The sequence below is a fragment of the Falco peregrinus genome, chromosome 10 (assembly GCF_023634155.1).
Source record: "Falco peregrinus isolate bFalPer1 chromosome 10, bFalPer1.pri, whole genome shotgun sequence".
Taxonomy (NCBI): domain Eukaryota; kingdom Metazoa; phylum Chordata; class Aves; order Falconiformes; family Falconidae; genus Falco; species Falco peregrinus.
Window position 1 is genome coordinate 959,331 of NC_073730.1, and position 25,922 is coordinate 985,252.

A 25,922-nucleotide genomic window follows, 5' to 3' on the forward strand; every position below is an offset into this window, starting at 1 on the left:
CAGCCAAACTCTGTGTCAGTATGTCTGTTTTTAGAACACTTCATATGGCAAACTGAACATTTCAAGGCAATTTCATTCATATTAAAATTATGAAAGACAATTTATAACAGTGCCCAGCATTAGCAAGGCAATTGAGACCACTATACTTGAAGACTCAAACAGGCTGCAGCATTTTAGTTAGGATATTCAAGATCACCCTCACATCCAGAAACTTTGAAAAATCTATTAAAACGTAATATACTAGCTTCTGGATTCCCACTGTGCTGCACAAGATTGTTCTGTAGGGAATTTCATGGTCAAGAATGCATGATGCTCTGCCCATAATCGATCGTGCATTGTAAACACAATGTGATGTGTTTCTTTCCTTTTGGAAAAAAACCCATGTTCTTTACTTACATTTACATAACCAAGACCCAAAGAAATTAGGACAGACCAACAGCATCTGCAGCGATGACCGTGTAAAGCAATCTGAAATAGTGTAGTGAAAGATAAGGCAGAAAACCACCAGCCTTCTTTAGATTGGCAGAGCCAAAGAAAACCTTTATGAAAATTAGTAAACTCCCAAGAAAATAAGGAACACAGTGATCAGGGAATGGAACTCCCTATCCAGGACATAATGTGTTTCCCTTAGGGGATGAGTAGCCAATCCTCTAGGACCACAACAGGTGTCCTTTATAGACAGTTGAATTAAAGGCTGTCAATTCATTTTGACAGATGTTTGAGGCAGATAGCTGCCCCAATGGAATATGGTTTTCTGATGAATGGAAGTGGAATTTTTACAAAAGCATTCTCCAAAGAATACAAGAAACAGCACTGAGGCCCCCAGCATCTCCCACACTGAGCCGACATCCCTCCTGCTCAGCCTCACATCATGGGTGATTTGGAAACTGGCTGTAGCAGAGGCTGGCCCTGCAGAGGTGGCTGGCTTATGGCTGAGTTGGATCCCACTGCTCTTGGTATCATGGGGAACTTCTCCAACTTGAGCAATTAGAATCTATTTGACCATGGATTTCTCCCTGTGGACAAGGGTCTACATTCCATGAGGACTGCGGGCCTCTTGCCAGAGCATTTGCTCTCCATCCAGGAGAGCACTACTTGTGCAAAGGCACACAATGCTAAACTGGTTTAATCGCCAAGCATGTTTTGTCTTTCAGTTTTAAGTTATTGGAACTTGCCAATGAAAGTAATCTTTTACCTCATCAAGCTTTGGCACTACACTACCAAATGTGGTTGTAAAAATCCTGCTTCTGCAGCTAGTTGCGTTACTGCTTGTTCAGGGGCCTCTCTGTCTTGCTTTGCTGAACCCTGTAGTCACATCCTTTTTGGCTATGAGTCATTACAGTTAATCAGCCACATGGTCAAACTCCCATTTCAGTATAAATCAACTTCAGTTTAGATTTGAGTGGCTTAACCATGGGAGGGTTCCCATTGTCTTGTTAAGTTTCTGCCTTTGGACCTTAGGGGACAAAACTGAGAGGTCAATGTTGATGTTTACCCGTCATCCAGCTTCAAGTGTCACTTACTCTTCATATGCTTGTTTGGCAGAGATATGCAGATATCACATAAAGTAAATAAAACCCACTGCAATCCACCATCCCCCTAGGAAGGGGCAGAACAACTATTTGAAAACTTAAAAGCAACAAAACTGTTGTTAAATGTATTTGGCCTTTATTAGTAACTTTGTTCAACAAAACATCTTCATGTGTTCCCTCCCAGGCTCTGCAATAATGCTGACACTTAACAGCAGCATATGATGCTGTGCTGGTACACTAATGGGTTAAGAGAGGGTGCTGGGACCAGCTGCAGGTCTGGCAGGGCCCCACTGCTTTCTGCACATGCACCAGACAACGCTACTCTCTGCTGGGAAGCCTAACGTTGCAAAAACCATATATGATGGGCCACTTTTTGCCTTTTTTTTTCTTTTTTTTTTGCCTTTTCCCCGACCCCGACCACCTAGAATTATTGGAAGTTGCTGATTCTCTGCCTTCTCTGAAGCAGTTTCAGCAGCCAACCTCTAAACTGCAATGGTCCCCTGGTCAAGGGGCTGATCCCTTTTGATCCCTTTCTGCCTGGCTCTGTTCATTATCTGTTCATCATGCACCTCCTTATGGAAACTCTCCACCTAAAATATGTGTCCGGTCTTTGTAGCCTGAACACTGACCCGGTCTTACATTAGAGTTTCACCATGAACTTGCAGTTGCTTCAGAATTGCCATCTAGGTTGCCTGTTTTGGTATGTCTTGACAGTTTGCTATGTCTATGCCAACTTGATCAGAAATTCTGAGATTCAGAGGTGACAAGCTCAAAAAGATTGGTTCAGCCTTCCACAGAGAGAGGAATTTAGATCTGCTTGTCCAGCAAGTCTGACGTGTGACCATGGCACTATGTTTATCTTCCTAGTCTTGACCAGATTTCACTGGAGAAATACTGTTTGACTTCAGGTAAACTAGCTTAATGAAAATTTATGTTTCTTTTCAGATGATAACCTAATCATTTCAGAGGAATTTCCAAAATAGACAGGGTCAGCCCTGTTTAATAGTTTATTGCTAAAGATAAATAAAAATTTAGATTCCTACAATTATTCCTGCAAAACACGAAAATAAAAAGAAAATTTCCATTTTCACCTGGTCTATAACTTCATCTGAAATTATATATGTAATCTAAAAATAGAAAACAGTTGAAATTGTTTAATAATTTAAGGCTGTGTATTTAACATTTTTGAACAAGAATAAGAACAGACACAGGAACTAACAGCAAATAATGATTATAGGTGTACAAGAAGAGTTTCATTAGATACAAATTATGGGAATGTAGTCATGCTCACCTGCAAAACTAATATGGCAGACAAGTAGCCAGAGCTCGTTTTTGCTCCTCCTCAGACACCACCAGGAAGAGACTGAGTTGCATCAGCAGGAGATCTAGCTCAGATACAGATTTCAACTGTACAAAGGGAAGTCAAGCATAACTTTTCAAGCATTTTGGTGTTTTAACAGTGTTTGGAACTAATGGACTTCTTTCAGTTTCCTGGTAAATGGCAGCCTGCAAGAACTACATGGTCTCACAGGATGTAAGTGCCTTAATTTTATCTCCATTTTGCAGAGCACTGGTCTGTACTTAGCAAACCAGCTCTTGGATTGCTTGTAAGCAAGCACCTTCCCATTCCTACAGCAAGGCTACCTGCCCAGCCATAAATGAGTAAACTGCCTCACTGAGGTAAAGGTGAATAGTAGCAAGGTATAAATATATTAACACTTCAGCCTACATCATTTAAAAACACAGAACTTTGCAAAACTAAACTACCAGAAAGTGTAGTTGCCCTAATGACACATCTTTCATCTTTAGAATGCTTCTTTAGCTACAAAGCACCCCACAAGCAGCCTCTACAATGACACAGCCTCCTGGTACATCACAGTATGAGACAGTTACTACCTATGAAATAAGCCTGTTTGTAGTTTACCTTCCATGAGCATTACGCTGTACACAGAAAATTGGGTGACTGTCCCAGATTAGGATGAACTGAGATGCCCAGTATAAATGTCCAATGTACTTTTTCCTTTTATATAGTTCTGCTATTGCTATTTCAAGTATTCTTTAATTACTGAAGTTTCATTTATCCGAAGTCCAAAAATCCACCCTTAAAAATAAGATTACTGTAGTATACTGACTACCTCAACCATACCAACTGATGCTTAGGAAGTTGTTTTGTATTTTTATTGTAAATTCATATTCCTAAGTCCTTCAACAAATTTTGGATGAATCCCACATCATTCAGCTCTGAACCTTACTTCCTAAAGATAACATTCACAAGCTTTATGCAGAGTTCTTTCCTAAAAGAAAACCCAGCATAAGAAAAAAAAAAAAAAAAAAAGTCAACAGGTCCTGTTCTCTTCCCCACTGCTCACAGAAGAAAACGTCCTGTGTTGTTACACTGCTGTGCCCCTTTCTCACTGCTGACAGACTGAAGCCAACCCTAGTTTCTAACACTGCCTTATACTTTCAAGCAGTGAACAGGAATCTCTCCAGAGACAACTGCATGAGAACCTTGTAAAAAGGCAGCTTTAGCCTTCTGTGTGATTGCACCTATTAAACAATCTAGCAGACCCACCAAGCTATTTACAGGTTTTCTCATTCATTGGACTAATTTGTTTATTTATTATGGGTTTAATTCCTGAATTAATTTCCTCTTAATTTTGGTAATAATTACTTTGCATTTCACCTATGGCAGTTGATATTATCTCTAGTTAGCATCACTTCAGATGGATTTCCAGCTTCAGAACACCTCTAGTACCTAAACAAACACTCATAACCCAGCTATGTTTTTTTCCTCTGGCTTTACTGCTTCCCTCTCCATTTGGGCTCAGGCACACACTTGCATAGTTTAACATAATTTCCTTACAGGTTCTAGGTTTTCAACTTATTTATTTTTAGATTTTCTTTCAGTTCATTCCAAAATGCTTTCTCCTAGAGCTAACTTCCTAACAACACTTGTCCCAGAGAACACTAGTGCTCATATTCTGCAGAAATAGCACTGAGCGTTTCAGAGGAGATGCAACTTTTACTCTGTTTAAATTATACCTAGAAGACAGTATATTTACTTGCAAGACATTACATCTATGTAACATCCTCACATCTCTTACTTTCTAATAGGAAGTGTGCATCGATTTGTTTTTTATAAGACTAACTCCAAATACCTAGTTATAAGACAGGAGCTTTTCATGGTAGATCTCTACCAAGGTCTTAAAATGTGCAAGGAGTCCTCTGGTTAGGTATACTGGGAGCTTGATACAACTGAGTGAATTAACCTTGTTCCTTTGGATGCCTGTTTTTCAGTCTAACTTAGTGGTATTTTCAGTGAGACTTTATGAATGCATTCCTTGTCCTCACAAAGAATACAAACTTGATTACTGGGCGCTTCCAAAGCACTGTGAATGAAATGGAGAGGGATTTTTTCAGACCAAATTTAAAATTGACAGAGGTAAAACCAAATTACTGCATCTGCATATTGTTACCTGTGCTTTTCTTGAAGTAGAATATATTCTTGTAAAAAAGTGTCAGTCACAATGTGTCAATAAACTAAGTCTGTATTAGACAAAAGGTGGTGACTCACTGCAGTAAGAGCAATGCTATCACTGGCAAAACTATACATTACCTAACAGGTTTGGATACAGTATGGTAAGAGGCATCCAAGTGGCCTGGTTTCATCCTTAATGCATCAATAGAAATGTATGACTACGTCTTTACCAATAAACCTGAAAATGCTTCCAAGATTACAGGTCCAGATCAAGCATACCAGACACCAAAGGGGAGGCACCTCCATCTGCCACGCTCTACAGGAAGGAAGCCTGAACCTCCAGGAGGGAAGGGAGCAGCAACATGTGCCAGGATGTCCCCCTGCCCAGGCAGATGGCCAAGGCTGCAAGGGGCAGCTTAGAGCATGCTACTACCTGCAGAACAGATCCAGTCAAAGATGTTTACACTTGGACATACCACATCATATTTATCTAACTTATAAATTTAAGGATTTTTTTTTTATTTCATAGCTTGAGTTATTAAGCTTTTGGGAAAGATTCTTATCAATACAAACAGTTTCTTTAATTTAAATAAAAAACCCCCAACAAATAATTCTTTCTGTCTGCTTCACAGAAGTATGAAAATCAGAGAACACCAAAAATCAGTTATTTCAATAAAGTTGCCCTGATAGACAGATCAGAAGTGCCACTGAAAATAATGGTTCCTACCCTGGATTAAATGTGTGTGTATGTACATATATATATAAAGAAATATATATATACACACATGTATATATATATATAAAGTTCATTCTGATTAATTATTAGTCTGCTGACAGTACAAAGCTGGTGCAATGGTCTTGGATGTGTCCTTGAAATGTCTCTGGCCTTGTAAGCCAAGAACACAGCAAGGAGATGGGTTTTGCAGATGAGCAATGCTTACATCTCCAGAGAATCCTTTGGATCCCCCCAAATCTGGAGAATCTGTATTGCATGATGTTTAAACCCCAATTTCTTTCTGTAGCATGCACACAACTCCTGTCTGAGTTCAGAAACTCTAAGGAATCTTTTTTACTTCCTCCGTTTTCCTTGTAGCAAGGCTTCACCTATGAAGAAGGCATGAGTTTGGCTCGTGCTTGCCAATTTGATCATTATGTTAATTAATGCAACAAAAGCAATATTAAAAACATGCACCAGTAACATTGTACACACTGGACACTTAAATAATATTAAACCTAATTATTTTTAGCAAAGAATCATCAAAGAACTGAAATTCAGGAACCGTTTCAGATGTTATAACAACAGCAGGCTTATGAAAACCAAGTGTAACCATAAAAATAATGAGCAGAGAGACCAAGCTAGGATCTATTTGCAATCAAACTGGTTTCTTCTCCAGTAACTGCACTGTGAAGCTTCTAGATGGAATCTGCAGACAAGAAACCAACACCTAACACTTCAAATACTCAGCATCACACACTGTCAGTCATTCCCAGCATTCTTCATTATGAGTGAAATCTCCTGTCTCGGTATAAGAAACCATAGGGATTTGGTTTTGAGTTTGGTTTTGAGCTAAAAGCTTTGAAGCACTTTTTGCTCTGAAATGTGACATTACAATGAATTCTGTGACAGATCATTTCCCTAATGATCACATTTCCTGTAGTGAGACTTCTCATCTGTCTCTATGACTACACCAACACTGCAACCACACGCACTCTGCAACACCTTCCACCTCCAGTGAAAACACTATTATATGTGCACACTGAAACAAGACTCAGACATGTCACTCAGACCTAAGACATAGATTAGGAGTCTGCATCACCAGCACAGCTGAACTGTTTTGATTTGGGGTTTAGAATTCTTTTACAAGGAGAGTAGATGGTAACTTTTATAGAAATCCATCTCAGCAAGACCTGTCGCTGTAGTCCTGATCATGTTAATTTTAATTTGCGTTTGCCTCCTCAGTACCACAATAATTCCAGATCATAAAATTAAATGCAGCTGCTAAATGTACTGACCCCTGCTGCAAAACTATTAGCGCATTATTGTTATTTCCCTATTCTTGATTTACTCTTGCTCATGCTCTAGGACATCTGAAAGGTGAGACCCCTTTGATCTTATCCAACTGTCCAAGCAACCCTTTTAGTTGTGCTTTAGTTTGACACTCCTGCCTGGAAGTACACAGAATTTTTCTTTTGAAGCTGACAACAATCTTCTCCCAGGAAGAAGGATGCATACCCTCATGTCTTCCTCCACTAGGCTTTGCTGAATATCAGATTAACTTCTTGTGTCCATCCTGAAAAGTACTTTATGCAGAAGGTTAACCTAGGATTTCTGGAACTAGAGAGGTGATATACAGGCCTTCTACCACTGTCTATAATGGTCTATTTCTATTTCAGACAATAATCAATGTTACAGTCTCCTCTTATTTTGCATTGTTTAATACAACTTTTTGCTTGAGTTTGCTACAGAATATTAGACTCTTTATGAAATAATAGGCACAAACAAATAACTTAAAAGTTTGAATTCAAAAATGCTCCTCCTTGTGTCTTCATTTCCCCTCCTTATTTTGCTTCTTAATCAGTAAATGTTCCAGAGTATTTCTTTCTGTCCAACAACCCTCCAGATGACCTTTTAGAAGTCAACTCTCTGGATCTGTTTCCATTTAACCTGGGAATAATGACTTCTTTCTAAAGTATTTTGAGACCTGTGTAACAGCAAGATATTTATGAAGGTGCATTGAAGTCCATTTATGAAGCAGAAATATTTTATATCAGCTCTACAAGGTGACAATTTGCTATGATGAACGGGTGTCCCAAGGCTCTTTTCTTTTGCATTTCCTTTAATAATGAATGTTTAGCGGCACTTGCTAAAATAAATACATGGTCTAATTTCTGCAAATACATACTTTTCCCTCTAATAACACAAATATTTTGCAAGGTAATATTGTAATGAAAAATGTTCCACGGCTGTTTTAAGGAAATTACATTTCTTTGTCTCACCTAGAAGATAAAAATGACAGTCACTGACTTTATGTTTCCCTCAAACCCATTGATATGTCTATTAAATAGTCAAAGTTCAAGTACATTCCTGAGTGCAGAAATCTATTCTAAACCCTTCAGCATTTAGGAAGAGTTATTGTATTTCTACTTACATATATAAACCCACACGCTATAAAGAACTGTCAAATGGTTTGGGAATTCTGAATGGTGGCTGTAGGGTGGCTAAGGGATCAAGCCTTGTGTGTCTAGCCTGGTAATGATGTATTCCACTTTCACTATAAAGAATCCTACTGAAGTTGGCTCAAATTTAAGCTAGTGAATAACTCTTTGCTTTCTCAAAGGCACATATTTAAATAAGTAAAAATTAGTAAAATATTACTGAGGTTTCAAAGACAAGCTATTTTTTTCTTAGCCAAAACTCTCACAAACATAGTTTGAAAGCTTCTTCACATAAGAATTTTCTGAAGGGACACTCTAATACAGTAGTGCAGCTCTAGCCATTATAAATATACGAATGAGCTGCCTTCCTGACTGGAAAAATAATGTATTTTTCTTAATTAGACATCACTTCTTCCACTCTGCATTTGTTATGCTTATTTGCTTACTCTCTAGAGAAGAGAGACATTCTCAGTGACTTCTCTGAGCAAGAATTCCTCCCCCTCCCCTTTAAGAATTGTCTTCAATCTTTGTTATAAGTGGAAGAACGATAGTATTCTGCCTACACTTCCTGGAAACTCAGCCTAGGCCTGTATGTCTGCTTTTATCAAAATATCCATCAAAGGTCAGGTAATTTTCCATACTTATCTAGAGACAAAGATGTTACCTATCTTGATGAATCGAGTGTTAGTGATTCTCCCTCAAAATTAATCAGATATAATCATGAAGAAAATGAAGGACATTATTTCCATGACTGTAAGTGTGCACAGAAATACAACCTTATCAGATTCTACAGCTTCTTCCACTGTGGGCTCCCAATCCAGCCTTCCCCTGGTTTTGGAGTTGGTGACAGAAGACAAGGAAGCAAGCAGCAAACCAGTCAGTAGTGGCTAACTAGCCAGCAGAGCTAAGCTCTGCACTAGTGCTGGGGGCTATTAGAAAGTATGAGGTCAAATAGGGAGCACAGGACACCAAGTGCTAGTTTTGAAAAAGAAATGAGAAAAAAAAAAAAAAAAGAAGGAAAGAAAAAAGAAAGAAGAATCAGTATGTCAGCACATTCATTGTAAGCCATTTTAAAGGTCAAAATTTCCAAATCATATAAGAGATTTAGGACATATCACACATATAAGTGGTCCTCAAGAAGTCCACTATACCCATCAAAAAAAAAAAAAAAAAATCTGTCAGCTTCTCCAGCAACAATACAAAGAAACTTGACTGAAATCAGTTTGTGCTGAAGGGACCCTAACATGACCCAAAGAGACCAAAATATTTTCTTTTATTAATTAATTTCTATCTTGGCATTACAGCAGTAACACAAAATTTGCTTGACAACCTAACTTAAAAAGACTTGAAAGTCAACAAATCAGTTTTCTTTTTTCTCCTTAAACATTCTTACACCTGAACAAAGATATCAAATATTTCTATACAATATTTTGCACTTAAATTTCCTACCAACATCCACTTTGCAAGTGTTGGTGCTGACTAAGGATATAAAAATAAAGGCTACAGCTCAAAACAGATACAATGCAATGATTTTTCAGTTGGAACTCCCTCATAATTCTATCTCAGTTCAATGTTCCATTAAATGGGAATTATACTGCCCTTCATCCAAACTGAAACTTAACACGTTCTGAAGACTGCAATTCTGCATTTCCTGACATCACACAGTTCTAGTGGAGATTGTTACAAATGTTCACATTATTCATGTGTTCTGCTATAAACGTGGCATCTACTTTAAGATGTTTCACTCCTCTTTGCAAGAAGCAGGAATGCCTCATAAAACATTTAAAGACCTTGGTCAAATAAAAAAATCAACAAATGACCTTTTTATACCAATAATTGAAAACAAAACAAAAATAAGAATACAAGTCACTTTCATAGTCATAAATACAACAGAAAAAATTGTAATCCTCATAAATAAGTAGGAAAGAAAAATGGACTGCCCTAGGTCAAGAGGTGCAGGAATGTGGCAGGTTTGGTGCTACACTACTGCAAAGAACTGAACGTTGAACTAAACCTCACTATTTTAACCAAAAAAAAACCCACAAGCAAACAAACAAAAAAAATGAAAAAAAAAATCAACACACAACAAACCAGAATTTCAGTATTAGTTTTTCAGTTATGTTCCAAATACTGCAAAGGTAGCTATGAAAAAGCTTGTTTTCCTTTGTTTACAACATTGCCAGAAGAACTTCAGCACAGAATTACATCCTGGAAAGTCACAGATACCTGTGGCTTTACCAATGTACAATTACTATCTTACAAAAAAATCATACACACATGAACTGTTCCAAACATACTGTCTGGGGAGCAAAGGTAATTAGTAAAGAGTTGGCAAGTGTCCATTTGGATTGCCAGTGCAAAGGCCTAGTTCTTTTACTTTCCTAACACTTACACCAAGATCTTTCATTCTGTGACCACATACAGGTCTTTCGGTCCACACAGAAATGTTCCAGATCATGTGGTGAAATATACTTTTTGCCTGCAGAGCTAACTGTGCATAAGCCATGGAGTTAGGGAGGCAGGGGACCACAGAAGAGAAAAGAGATCTCACAGCTAAGCAGTAAAGTGCTGCTTTAAGTAACAAGATTATATTCCAGATCTTGTCACAGAATTCCTGTATGTTGTTACAAAATCTACTTACACTAAACTTTCCAGACAGCAGTCATTAATGACTGGTCTGCATTTAACAGGTTTCTATCTTAATTATACCATTCTGATTTGCAGAAGTGGTGACCTTTCAAAACTGCAAATTAACTAAAGTAAGGTATGCTTTAAAGAGTAAGGTGCTTGTCTCGGATTAAGCTTTCTGAATCAATAGATTGATTTTCTCTTTGGACCGTTTTGTCATCACAAATATGAAAACCCATATGTGTCTAGCCCTTAGCTACAAATGATGAGCACCATCATCAGAAAGCTTAGGAATAGGCTGATATATCTAGCTGCAGAAAATTTTGAATTCCATAAATATAGCCTGACCTATACATTGAGCAACACAGATATAATAAGACACTGAATATATTTTCATTCTCTACACAGGGAAGATAATCCCGTAGTGGAAAAATGGTATGTGACAGTAAAAACTGCCATAAGATACAGAGACAAGGCTACTTCCTGGAAGGTGGGTACTTAGCTTTGCAACCTGCATGTCACTCTGCACATGTGATTTCTTAGTTTTTAAAAACATCCTCAAAAAAAAAAAATCAGAAATTTGATGAATAGACACAATGCTGCTCTCCCCAGGCTTTATCAGCAGAACTGGGATGTGTGTATCTCCTTGCTCAGATCCACCCCTTGAAGTTCAGGGAGTACTGTGAGAGCATTAGGACACTTTCAGCTTCTGTGTACGACAGTGCTAGACTTTCATCAATGAGTTTTGCAGACATTTGCTTACAGCACAGAAGTGAAACTCAGGGACTTTGGTTGCTACCTCAGGCCTTGCAGTATGACATAGAGGCTTTCTATCCATTTTGTGTCTTTTTCCACCTCCTTTCAGCTGCTCTATTCCCCGCTGCCATCTCAGTCCTAGCATCCAATTTCTTCTCTTAAACCAGTTTCATCATTCTTCCTCTGACGCTTTGGGGTAGCAATAGCTGTACCCTCACATCCTGACTCCCTGTCCCATAACACTCGTCTCCCCTCATTTGGTTTCATCTCTGATCAGAACTTCTTTCTGAATGTTAATTATTAGAGCTACAGAAAATTTCATTAAAGATTCTGATTGCATCCAGTAACAGTGTAAAGATCTGACATCAGCCATAAATTAGAAGATTTATCACTCTATCAATCATTGTGGTGCCTTCCAAAGATTACCATAAAGATCTTACATGACTTTTTAAAAAGGACATAGGCTTATGTACCTGTTTCCTACTATCTGTGGTCACTCACTGCCACCAAGACAAGCTGATATGACAGAGCTCAGATTTTACAGAAGGACAACATTATTCAACAGTTATTACCCAATGCATATGTGTCATTCAAGATTCTACTCACAGCTGTATTTTATGATCAGCTACTGCAATAGCAAACACAGCCGTTGCAAACCCTTAGCATCTCACAACAAAATCTTTTCACTCAAACTTGCAGCCATCTAGAACCCAAAAGTCTTTATGACCCTGACCTCCAACTTAGCTAATGAACTACAATTCCACACACAAAAAAATCCAAACCTCTTTAGAGTTCAATAAATGTTTCAAAAAATATTCTATACTGTAATATGGATCCAGGTCACACTTGAATTAATTGCAGGCAATTCCCAGAGCCTATGTCTGCAGAGTTCACCATCTGATATTCAGGAAACATGACATCATCCTTTGCAACCCTGCAGGTAAATTCTGTATTTCTTTCTCCTTGCTTTTTTCAAGAGAAAAGAGTTATAGTGTGATTTTGATATTTTTTTCAGTGTTACTAAACCTGTTAGGTCAATTACAGGTCAAATTTAGTTTATCATTATTATTACTATTTGTGTGCACTTAGATATGAGAATGCTGAATGCAATGTAACAGTTTTATGAACTGAACTAAACAGAATGTGGTCCCTCTCTTTTATACACTGATGCTGTTCATGTTAGCTCATCTCCTGCAGATAGAGTATCTGCTACAAGAATTGACAATCAGAGGGATGAGGTTATGGGCTCCTCCACACAAGTGAGTGAATGTGTGTGTGTGTTTGTAACACATCATCTACACATTCTGTTGTTTGTTTACCATATTTCACTCACTGGTGAGAGAATGCAATATGTTAATGAAAGGATTAAACAGCTGGAGAAAATAATCACTGCAAATAAACACAGTGCCTTTGTATGTGACCTGTGTTTTTTTTTTTCTGTACAGCAAGAGAGGACCTTTAGAGCACCATAAGTTTTACATGTAGCAGTTTTATCATTAAGAGATATCTTCCAGGAATATGTGCATCAGTTATTGTCCCGTAAAGAAGTTATAAGAGCACAATGTGAGACCTGCAATACATGGACCTATGTATAAGAGCTTATTTTGGAGCCAAGAAATTATTTATTCAGTTGAATAAACACCTTTGAATAAGGTGTTGTATGTCCCTTTCTCAGAAAAGTAAAGTAATAACACAGGGTATGCAAGCTCTTTTGCTGGGCACATATGTTACTATTACTTTTTCTCTTGTCTGTCTTTTCTCTTGCCTCCTTATCATTCCATCTCAAAAAATACCCATGTTATTCAGAATCAGATCATAAACCCTTTGAGGACAAGATTGTATTTCATCCTATGTTTGTACAGCCCTTGGCTAAACAAGAATACCTGATCATGACTGTGGCCACTAGCCCTACTGTACACACAGGTCAGACAGTCACACACACACAGAGGAGCAGCTCTTTCCTGACTTTCCAAGTGTTTGGTATTCACAGCTTCAGAAAAAGTTTCAGAAAAGATTAACTTGCAGCTGCACAGTCTAATTTTTTGCATTGTCTCAGTGACCAACACATGGAGGTCTTCTAAAAATCTAATCATTCTCTTCTTTGAAAAAACAGTTCTGAAGTGTTTTTTGGAGCTTACAGTCAGAATTGGGTGTGTGTCCTCCAAACAGCCTTCTCAGGGTAGCTAACAGAAAAGTATAACTTGGAGTTTGAAGACCCGCAGTAGGTTATTTTAAATTAAAATAAAATTAAAAAAAAAAGAATTATTTTCCTGTTCTAATATACAGCCAAAGAAAATTCAAAAAATATGGTAAAAACCCACAAAGATAAAATAAATCCTGTAAGACACTTGAAAGCATTTTCAGACTTTCCACTGATGTCACCACTGAGGTGAGACAGGTGAGCAGCAATTCTGTTGCAAAGAGAAACAGAGAGCATCAACTGCAGAGAGCAGATGAAAACGGCATATCTGACATGCTCTGTTATTAAAATGACTTCATTGCTCAGTGAAGACTGTTTTTTAGAAGCTGTGGTTTGCAAGCAATCCTTCCCTTGCTATTTAAGGCATGCTCCTGCAATAACACACTTGTTGACATCTCTGGAGCAGAATCACTTCCACGTTGTAAATGGCTCTCTTCCCAACAGTAGCACAAAAACTGAAACCAGCTACTGTAACAAACACTTGCCTGTTTATTCATGGATTGTGCAAAACTGCATCTTAGTAGGCTCTTAAGCCCAGCATTAATCACAGCAAGAAAACAAATACAGCTGTTGATTTTTTATTAGCTTGTAGAACAATCTGATCCCCAAATCTCGGAATTTTTGTGGGACCTTTTCTCCTGGACTCTTCTATGATTTCTAATGAACTTAATACAGCCTGTGTTGATTCAAAAGGCATCTGTAGGCGAGAACTCCATAAACAGTATGCCTCTATAAATACTATCTCACTACATATTAAAACTTACCTGTTTTATCACTTCAAAATCCTCATGGCCAAAAAGGCCAATCTTCAGAAAAATATGAAGTGCTAAATTCAAAAGGCCGTGTATCACTGGATTTTATAAAAGTTTCACCTCTGAGTATTACAAGACTTCTAAGTATTACAGCACCTTGATCCATTAATATCAAGGATAAATAACTTTGTAGATCTCACATTCATTTCCTTAAACCACCTCCCACATATTCAGTACCATTCCACTGTAAACCCTCTAAGTTGTAAGTATGCAAGTTGACACTGGGTTACGCTGTCACGATTGCTAATGTCTTCTAAGAGTGAGAGTATTGGGTGGCTCTCAGAAACATTTATTTCTAAGTCATTTGATTAGCAGACTAGGACAGCAAAACCAGAAATGCTACTAAGTTGTGCTAACACATATTTCTTACTGCTGTTTCACATCTTTCCCTCAAACCTCAACCACATTTCATACTTCAGACTAACACACTAGACTGCAGGTGTGTGGAGGATGTAGAAAAGTCTTTCAGTTCTGTTGAGACAGCACAGTTGAGTACAGAAGCATTAATGAAACTGCAAGCAAGGCCATGTATTTTTGTGTACTTGTTGGGCAGTCTCAGTTATCATAGATGTTATGCTTCCACTCACACACACAGATACGTGGCACAGGTAGGCATGCATCTTCACACACATTATTTGGGGATGAGGGAACTTGTATCTATATCACTTACAAGAGACCTAGGGGATCAAGTCAAAAAAAAAAAAAAAAAGAAACCACATAATTTAAAACATATGCTTCATTATCATTTATATTCTTCCAAGAAAGAGTGACATGAATAAGAAACTCTCCATATCCTCTATCCAAAACTCATTAAAACCAAAATATTTATCTAAGGTGTATATGCATGTGATTCTGCATTCATTTTAGACATCAGAGGTCTATCCCAAGAAGATTAATTAAACTGCTGCAGTAACAACATTGGTCATCTTTCCTTCAGCTATGCAATCAAGGCAGAGTCAGCTTGGTCTATATCTCTCCACAATGGTTGGGTTACATTTATAAATGCTACCACCGAGACTCCTAAAACACCTAATTTACTAGACAGGCTCACTATTGTATTTACCCTTAAGTGTGGAGGATGCTTTGTAGCATGAAGCCTTTTGCTATGGTCCATTTAGTACAGCTTCTCACCTCATCTTGCAGACACTGGAAGTAAAATCTTCCAGTCCTGTTCTTGTGTCTCAAAAGGAACCACTGACCAACTTCAGTTATTTCACGCAACACTGGTTAAAATGGAGACTACAGTTAATGTGATCATGTTTTAGAGAATTTTAGATTTGCTGAAATTAAGCACAGCATGGTTTGTTCTTACTCAGCACAAAAGTATTGGCTCCCCATTGATGACATGTCCTTTAGTACTTAGAATAAGGTAGAAATTTAGGTACAAGTCATCTGTTCCGTATTTTTATTTTTCTTTGCTCAGATACTCTATTTCAACATAATCTAATGCACAAAAAATCAGTTTCTTCAGATTAATTTGTGATAATTTACAAGTTGCAAGAGATGAAGCACCCCTCAGAAAATTTAAGGAATTATGACCCTACATTTTGCAACAAGGTAAGCGTTACTAGCTTCAACTTAACAGGTGATGAAACTGAGATCTGGAGAAATGAAAATGACTTAACACTTCACATTATGAGCTTCTGAGACAGCCTAGACTGCAGCTGACTTCTGTCTCTTAGATCATATTCTAGAAGCTTGACTCTGCTCTGCCATTTATCTTACCCTTTTTTTCCACCTACATATGTCTTAACTCACAAGCATCCAGAAACAGTTCAGAGACTAATATTATCTTAAATATTCCATTCACAGCTTCTGCAATGTATATGAATACCTGGAAAGGCTTTACTAGCTGTATATTTTTGTACCATCTCAGCTGAGGCTCCGTATTGTATTACATTTCCCTGAGTGTAAAATCTTTCAGCTCATATAGGATATATATCCTTCATCTAACCAACTACTATCTCCTTATATGTTGTACAGGAAGCTTCATTGTACAGCTTCATTTTTCTATTAGCTAATTTGATTATTTCTTTTTGTCAGGAAAAGAATGTATATCAAAAGGCAATTAAAAATATTGCTCCATTGAGTCCACGTTTTTGCAACAACAAAAGAAGTCATTCATGCACAACAAAAAATAACTCTAGAGCTCTATGCTGGGCAGCAGGATTATGAATGAAGAACAGAGATTGTAAGAGAAGTCTTTGAAACTAGAGAATAGAAACCTAAGCAAGCAGGCTAGCCGAGGAGGCACTGACACTGCAAAGTAGTGGTATAAAAGGACAGGACAGGACAGGACAGGGAAAGGAAAGGAAAGGGAAAGGGAAAGGGAAAGGGAAAGGGAAAGGGAAAGGGAAAGGGAAAGGGAAAGGGAAAGGGAAAGGGAAAGGGAAAGGGAAAGGGAAAGGGAAGGAAAGGAAAGGAAAGGAAAGGAAAGGGAAAGGAAAAGGAAAGTGGATCCTGTTAGCTATACAACGCTATGGATAATATAAGCTGGCACTTAAGTGCTCACAGCTAGTTTCTAAAATCCTGGCACTGAAGGCCCCAAACTTCTTGACTTGAAAAGGAAGGAAGCCTGGAAATAGATAAAATGTTGTAACAGTTACTGAAACACCAGTGAACAAGATCTGTTCACAAGTGTATGGATAGCCTGGAAATTCATCAGGACACAGAGTACAACAGTGTGAGAGAACAGTAAAGTTGCAGGGGAAAAACCAGCTTTTACCACTCTACCTGTTATTTTAATCTTGATATTTACAGAAGGAAGTCAGAGTTTTGCCGCTTTAAAGTTTTTTTTTACTATTTTTTGCACAGAAGTGCTTCAGGGCCTAAACCGAGCTTTGAAGAGTAAACTATTCCCCCTGCAATGTATTGGATGTTCTGTACTTCATAATTTTGCCTGAAAGAAATAGCTGTTTGATTTCTAGTTATATACTATTAAAGAGGAATAGCTGTGAACAACAGACATCTCCACATGATGCAGAAAGCAGCAGAGCTCAGGGACAATCACTGTCTCCCAGACGGGGCTGGCAATCGCAGCCCCAGAAGCCAGCTCAAAGGACATGTCTCCCAAGCAGGGCACAGGCAGCCAAGTCCAGCCCTATCTGAGCTGTTACATTCCTGTAACACCTGTGTTCTTGCTCGGGTTTGAAAGGAGTTCACTCACAGCCACAAAGCTGAAATGCTAGCAAGCCTTGCCCAGCACACAACACTTCCTTGCAGTGCCTCTCATTCCTCTGTTGTCTCAAGTGCTATTTGTGCCACCCCTGCACTGCGCTCCCCTGTGGTCCTCACTCCTGGGGCCAGCAGCACAGGAGGAACAGCCACCCGAACAAAGGGGAATGATGGGGGTGAGGCTCAGGGCAAGTCTGTGCTGCAAAACACAGGGTAATGCAGATGCACTCGAGCTAACTCTATATAAGGTAGCTGAATGAGTACAAAGACAAGTCAAGCCATGACAGCAGAGAGTTCATTGTGGGTTAATTTGCTCTGCCTTCCTGGTGGGCCAGATATATGCCTATGAATATTAATTCTTAAAACTAGATCAAGAACATAAACAGAGGACAGAACATTTTCATGGCCTGCTGTTCTCCTTTCCTTGCTCCCAGCATGGTACAGTATATACCACAATGCAGCTGCACAGCAAAAGGAAACAGGGTAATTTTCATGCACTATATACAATGCATCCACAATTTCACTGTGGAGACTGTCTACTTGTTTAATGTATACACGTGCTCCCAGGGAGGCAGGCAGTTCTGTAGATAGGTCACAGGAGTCAGAAAAACGGTTTGATTCCCAATATTAGGTACATTTTGAAAAGTCACTTCATCCTGTTTCCTCCTCCCACTTCTGCCTTATTTCATTATACATGCAATGTCTCTAACCCACTCACTGTTGATTAGTTCTTCAGAATCTAAATATATAAATGTAAGTTCACCAAACGAAAACTAAAGGAAGTGGTTCCAACACACCATGCCACTGAGGTGGATTTTCTTTAGAACTAGTCTCTGCATGGCACTTTTGCAGCTTTAGGTCTATACTGCCCAAACATTCTCAGTATGTCAATACACTGATGTGGGCGAATACAGAATGATGAGCAAATGTCTTTTTCATACTATGTAAGAAACACTCATTAGTCCAGTGCCTCTTGCCCTGTCTATACTCATAATCAATATACCACAATAACAACCTAGCCATTTGCTCATTATGTTTGTGCAGGTCTAGGTGAATGGATAAGAAAATTACACGTTTAGTCCAAATCAGTAGCTAATTCTAGTCCAGAAACCACGTAGCTATGCCAGTGTGCTGCTGTGCTCCAATTAATGTGTCCTGCTGGTGGCTTAGGTACACCATCGTAATGAAAATGAACTGCTGCTTCCAGTTCAGAAGTGGTTTGCATCAGGCCAGTCCCGGAAGAGAGCAGGACTGCCTGCATCTCTGTGCACACACAAACTCTCTGTCATGGTTGATTTTGAATAAAGTATTGGAACTGTGCAAGATTTGAAAAGCAGGCAAGTTGTTTCAAGTGATTAAGAGGTCCCTGAGTTTGAGACTCTGGGGTATGTATGTCAGAAAGCTTTAAGTGCACCACTAGAAAAAAAACAATATGACACAGTCTTAAACGTAACCTGCAGGGGAGCATCCATAACAGGAAAACATCAGAGGCTGTGCTCTGAAGCCTTCACTTCACTTTCTTCTACCTTAATACTTATCCTCCTGCCAGAGCAATCTCCCTTATCCTTTATCCTACACATAAAATGAGCCAATATTGCTAAGTTCTGCTATTTAAAAATTAGGTCTGACAGACTATTTCTAAAGTGATAGACCAATCTGTGAAAAAGCTTTTCACAGAAAGTCAAAGCCATAGGGTGTGCTACTCTGATGCTGATGTCTGTGCAAAGAAAACATAACACTTCGAGGTGGAAACCTCCACGGCTGCTGGGCACAGAGACTGCATGGCCCCAGATTTCATGTGTGTGCACTGGTTTTGGCTTGGGATAGAGTTAATTTTCTTCACAGTAGTTAGTAGGGGGCTACGTTTCAGATCTCTGATGAAAACAGTGTTGATAATACAGGGATGTTTATGTTACTGCTGATCAGTGCTTACACAGAGTCAAGGCAAGCTTCTCACATCATCCTGTCAGCGGGTAGGCAGGGGTGCACAAGAAGCTGGGAAGGAACACAGCCAGGACAGCTGACCAAAGGGATATTCCTGACCATATGATATCATGCTTAGCATATAAAACTGGGAGAAGGAGGAGGAGGTGGGGGAACATTCAGGGTGATGGCGTTTGTTTTCCCAAGTAACTGTTACACACGATGGAGCGCTGCTTTCCTGGCGGTGGCTGAACACCTGCCTGCCAATGGGAAGCGGTGAATGAATCCCTTATTTTGTTTTGCTTGTGTGTGGCTCTTGCTTTACCTATTAAACTGTCTTTATCTCAACTCACACGTCTTCCCACTTTTACCCTTCAAATTCTCTCCCCCATCTCACTGGAGGGGAGCAAGTGAGCGGCTGTGTGGGGCTTAGCTGCCAGCTGGCACAAAACCATGACAGTCCTTTTTGGCACCCAGTGTGGGGCTTGAAGGGTCCAGATAATGACAGATTTGATTGAAATGTCCTAGATTGAATTTATAGGGAGGTTTCTGTGATTGTGATGCGTGGGGCTTGCTTGCCTCATTGTAAATTGGACTTTAGTGCTCATTAGTAGCTGTTTTTTTGCTTTTGCTGCTTACTGTACTGCTTATCATTTTATTGTGCCATGCCTGGGAACATTGTGATAACAGCAATGGCAATGCACCAGGGCATCACTGCTGTTTCTGTGCTGCTGTACTGGACAGGCTGCAAGACCAGTGTGAGCTCAAGTCAAAGGGACTGTGACCTGTGGATGAGTCCACATGGGAGCAGGTCACCTTGAAGCACCTGTGGCCATGAATAAATCCACACCAGAGCAAGAACGTCTCAAAGTGCCTGTGGCCATGGTTATGTCTGTGCTGCAGAGGTACACCTCTGAAGGCATTTTAGCCCAAGGACAAGTCCATGCTGGAGAAGGTACACCTCACAGCACCTGTGGCTGTGGATAAGTCCATGCTGCAGCAGGTACACCCTGGAGCAGTGGCTGTGCATGAGGTCATGCTGGAACCTTTCAAAGCATGTGGCTATGGATAAGCCCATGACAGAGCAGGTACACCCCTGGAGGGACTGCAGACATGGGTAAGGCAACACTGGAGCAGGTTTACCTGTGAAGGCATTGTGGCCCATGGAGAAGGCCAGGCTGGAACAGGTATACCTTAAAGTGACTGCAGCTGTGGATAAGTCTATGCCAGAGCAGGTATACTTGTGAAGAGACTGTGCCTCATAGCTAAGGCTCCACTTGGAGGTATCCCTTGTATCCCTTAGGTACAACCCCCCAGGGTCTGCAGTCTGCAGATAAGTCCAAGCCAGAACAGGGGCAAGGAGAAGAGTTCATTGCAATGTTAAACCCTGCAGGCTTGTCCAAAGGGGCCAGGGGTGGAGGCTGTAATGGTAATACCTTTAGTTTTTTGTAACCCATTATTTGAGTTGCATATTATAGGAATTACTACAGTAGGAAACACTTGAACCAATGGAGGACATGCCTTGCAAGAAGCAGTGCAAGTGCACCAGTAACCTGACCTGAGCTTGCTTTGGTGCCCGATAACTACACACCACACCACCTCTCCTTCCTGAGTGACCACCATAACAGGTGGAACCCAAAGTCATGGACCAAAAAAAATCAATGGACACTTGTGGACATTTGAAAGACATTTTACAGAACTGGTCCCTAAACTAAGGGTATGATGTCTGTGTACTATATCAAAGGACCAGAAGGGTGTGGTGGTGGTCATGGTTAATGAGGTTGTATTGGATAGTGTGGTACCTGAGCATGACAAAAATGGTATGGAGTAACAAAAACATCCCTATATTATCAGCATTGTTTTCAGCACAAACCCAAAACATAGCCCCATACTAGTTACTATGAAAAACTTTAACTCTATCCCAGCCAAAACCAGCATAGCATGCCTGTCAAAGCTCAGCATTTTTAACTTGGAAAATAAAAAAGTCACACCCAAAAATATCAAGCTTCCTGAAATAAAGGAAGTGGCTCAGAAGTGGGTGAAGGTTTTTGAAAGCTGTCAAATTGCTAATACTTTTGTGGAGGAAGGGGGAGGAACCTGAATCAGTGATGTCATGGAAAAAAAATAGGGGCTTGTCCTGTAAGTGTTTCTTTTCCTTTTTTCCAAATGGAAGCAAAAGGTTTTTTCCTGGGGTATTTCGTTTCTTGGTTGTTTTTCTTTTCATTTGGAAGTTGGGGAGGGTAGTGTGTTCGGTTTGGGGTTTTTCATTTGTTTGTTGTAGGGGGTTTATTTAGTTTGGTTTTGAGGTTTTGCTGTGGGTTTTTTTCATAAACAGGTATTGATGCATTGTTTCATGTATGTTATGATAACTTTTTTGATTGGGAAGTCAGCCTAGATATTAGAATGTTATCAATCTTACACTAAAGATTTAAAGAAGCACACATCAGGAAACTAAGGATTTTAGTAAAGCTAGCTGTTCCATGTAGGTAGAGATGAAAGACTAACCAATAGTGCACTAAACGCTGATAAATTTAATGGAATGTTTCAGCAGTGGAAACATTTACAAGGATAGATTGAACTCCAAGTTTGGTGTTTATTGGTACCATATATTGGTATGTACATATTGGTACTACATCCATATATTGGTATGTACATCCAGAAATACAATTACTGGTCTATTTCTTATTAGGATAAACAGCTGAATACATGTCTTTTAATTGAGGGATTTACCTAGTAAAAAGGCCTTTTTGCAGGCTCTAGATATTCCTAACATTGTTGTTGTTGTTTTAATGTAGTTTGATGCTCCTAAAAGTGGCTTGGTGATTACAGAAAATTAGATGTTTTATAGGATGCCTGTGCTTGTGGTGGAAGTCGGACAACCTTAAAGTTTCTCCTGCTAGGTCTTCAAAATCGCTACATACAATAGGCTCTTGGAGAATAATAATAATAGTAATAACAAAAGAAGCCCCAAAGCCCACCCAACATTTACTAGCATGTGCCTGAAATTAGTTCTTGCCATAAAACCAAAGCCTACACCCCTTTTCCAAATGTTGCTCCTCCATTAACAAAACCCTCCTTAGAAGACTGCCCAGCTGCCCATAGCTACGAGGCAGAGTAATCTACACAGCAAAGATGTGTGACAGGAGAATCAATCTCTGTGTCAAAGTACACGGTGAAAACATGGTCTGTGAGGTTGAGTACTTGATACTACAGCACAAGACTGCTAATTGTTTTAAGTGTACTATAGAGGAGTTAAAACTTATAATTTGAGGCCCTACTGTTTAGTAAAAGCATGTAGAAAGGAACTGGCTCAAGCTAGACTACTGTGAGTGGACAGAGAAAATAACTATTACTTGAAATAAAATACTGCTACCCCTCTTTCTGTCTTCCAGCCCTCTCTTAGTTAACACATTGACTGACTGTGGAGGCGGCTGAGAGAGCAGATAGTAACCTGCCCTTTCTGAAGAAAAGGGAGTGGTGGGAAGTCTCAGAAAGTCTTATAAAATGGAAAGCAGGACAGCAGATTAAAAAAAAAAAAAAAAAAAAGGAGGGGGGGGGCACAGGAAAAGCAAGAGATTTTCTTCTTTTCCTTTACGGTACAATATTCACTTGTTTTCTTACGATATCCCACTGCTACCAACCAGATTTATTCAGTACTGCCTCTCTTCAGAGACTTTGAAGGACAAGAGAACTAATGGTCAGGCTTCAAATGCTCTTCTTAGCTGGTTATCAACTAAAGGTAGATCATTTTCTGGCTTACATCAGTAAAAACCTGGAGTTACTATAGTGACATGATGATAGAAGCGTGCATAAATTCAATGTATGTGAAAAGACACTTCAGCCCTTCAAATAATTTGCTGTCATTTTAGAATATATGTTTCAAGCCACTTTTTAGGGTGAACATAACTTTAGAGAAAAGCTTTTGTATCTGCCATCAACTATCCCAAATTACATTAACTAGCTAAACCGATGGAATGTACATATACATAGAATGCTGCATGTTTTTTTTCAAGAAAGTATTAAACACAGATCTGTTTTTGTTTTTATTTTGTCAAACTATTACCTCAAAATTAATTGTTTTTCTTGCTACTCACATTATCTGTCACATCTAGCATGTTTTGCAAGATCAATCTCTTGGGCTCTTTCCTTTATAGAATTTAAAACAATTAAGCAATAAATTCACCTGCAGTGGTATAATTAAACAGATAATTAAATTTTTGAAGGCTCTTTAAGAAGCAGTTTTTATAAAATAAATACATCTTCTATATTTTACAAAATTATATAAAATAAGTAATTTCCCAACTGTAGATATTAACTTACAATGTTTAGATTTTTTTCACTACTGCTACTGCAGTAAAAATAAAAATTTGAGGAACTCTAAGCAGATTCCGAGATCAGGGAGTGGCTAAAATGGATGGGAAGATTTTTTTCTTGAAGGATTTAAACACAGAAAACAAAGTACTACATTGTGAGATGAAACCAAACATTAAGACTCTACTGAATAGGTTCACATAAGAGATCTAAATGTATTCTTTTTCAAATACAACTACAAATCTTTTGAGGTTGTTTTTTTTAAATGGTTTGTATAACTCTCACATATGACCATGCGGAAGACATTTTAGCCTTGTACATTATGCGTCAACCTTCCTGATCTAGGTTCTGACACGATCACATACAATTGTATTCTAGTTTCTGAACAAAGGTGTTATTTCTCTGCTCTGCAAATCTTTTCATTTGTTTTATTTCTACAGAGGACATTCAGGGATCAAAATGAGAGAAAGAAATATCAATTTCTACCTACCTTTGACAAAAGCATCCTGTCTCAGAAATGCAACACCAAATGCTAAGAGTTTAAGCCACAAAAACATGGTTATTTCTGGAAATCAGGCGTATCCTTATGAAACAGCATGTGTCTCCCTCTGGAAAGCAAAATAAGTGTTATCTGTCTGCAAAAGAACTCAGCAAAACTTGAACCAGAAAGGAGAATAACTAGGCACATACATTGCACTGCCTGCTTATCTGTGAAGGAGTTGCTTCCTCTGTTACCCAAACTAACCACTCGCAAACTCGCTAAGCAGTTTAGTGATGTCAGAGACAAACTTCTTCAAAAAAAATTCTTTCAGTTTCCAGGAAGTTAAAAGGGTTTTTCTTAAGTTGCTGCAGTAATGCTCAGCTTCCTTAATTCAAATTAAATATATTATTTTCAGCCATTTCTTTCTACTGAGGAGCTAAACAAGACTTAACTTTTCAAAGGACTGGATTTAATAGTCATCCTTTCTCTTCATATTTACTTTTCTTTTGCAAATATTCACTGTGTCCCTTCTACATTATGGATCTTCCTGAGATTTCTGTTGAGAGAGAGAAACCCAAACCATCAGTCAACAAAACCCTTCTACTGGTAACAAGACCTTCATAAAAAGATGTATCAAGTGAAGTGTCTGCTGATTAAATGAAAACCCTTTAAACATGGGATATATTTCTGAATCTTTCTGCAATGATGCAATTCTAGGTATGACAGTAATACACAACAAATGGGTAGACACAATCTAATTCTGTTTTACGTAATGTTCAGTTCCTATTTAGATAGTACAATGCAATTCTTTACCATAATAGTGCTGGAGGATTGTGATCCCTTTCCTGAAGTCGATACAAGGTACAGCAAAAACATTTCCCCTCACTGCATGCAGTCAGTTAGTACTCAATAAGAAATGCCCATTACATAGTAGGTTAACAAAGGGAATAAATGTTGGGATGGCTTCTCTTATTGGAGGTTTCAAAGATTGTAAAAGAACCAGCAGAATCCTGTCACAAGATGGATAAAGGGAAAAGAACACATTTGTGCTTATTCTTGATTTCCTTTGGAGACTACCTAAGCATCACACGGGGGAAAAATGTTGCACAAATTCACATAATAATTCAAGGATGACATGAGTGAATCAAACTCCTCATATGATTAAACCCAGCTTCTACACATCCAACTTTGAGTCAAGTCCTATAACATAGACCAAAATCTTAGCTTCCATTAAGCAATATTTCTCTATACAAACTGTCTGTAATAACAACTATATTGCAAATGTGTTCAGAACAAAACTGACATAGTGATATCACTCTGACACTCCAGAGACTCCCACTTTGATACACAATAACTTCATCCTAAAGTTGTCACAAACTGGATTTGGACTACAGCCATACATCGTCTGCAGCACTGGCATCTTAGTCCCTGTTATCCTAGGCAAAACCAAAATACCAGAAGGGCTGAAGTG

The 25,922-nt window shown here is 38.8% G+C and overlaps 1 protein-coding gene across 13 annotated transcripts in view; it reads right to left on the bottom strand.

The window, feature by feature from the left end:
• Positions 1-24,778, bottom strand: part of PTPRC (protein tyrosine phosphatase receptor type C) — a 69,260-nt gene extending 44,482 nt beyond the window's left edge. For 7 of the 13 annotated variants that reach the window (XM_055814979.1, XM_027793350.2, XM_027793352.2 and 4 more), the window contains exons 1-2: positions 24,661-24,778; positions 24,461-24,578 (exon numbers count right to left, since the gene is read on the bottom strand). In XM_055814979.1, the coding sequence (XP_055670954.1) occupies positions 24,461-24,527 (67 nt within the window). In that variant the 5' untranslated portion in view covers positions 24,528-24,578; positions 24,661-24,778. The other 6 variants (XM_013302900.3, XM_013302899.3, XM_005242038.4 and 3 more) reach the window with 2 other exon arrangements.
• Between the last annotated feature and the right edge of the window lie 1,144 nt (positions 24,779-25,922).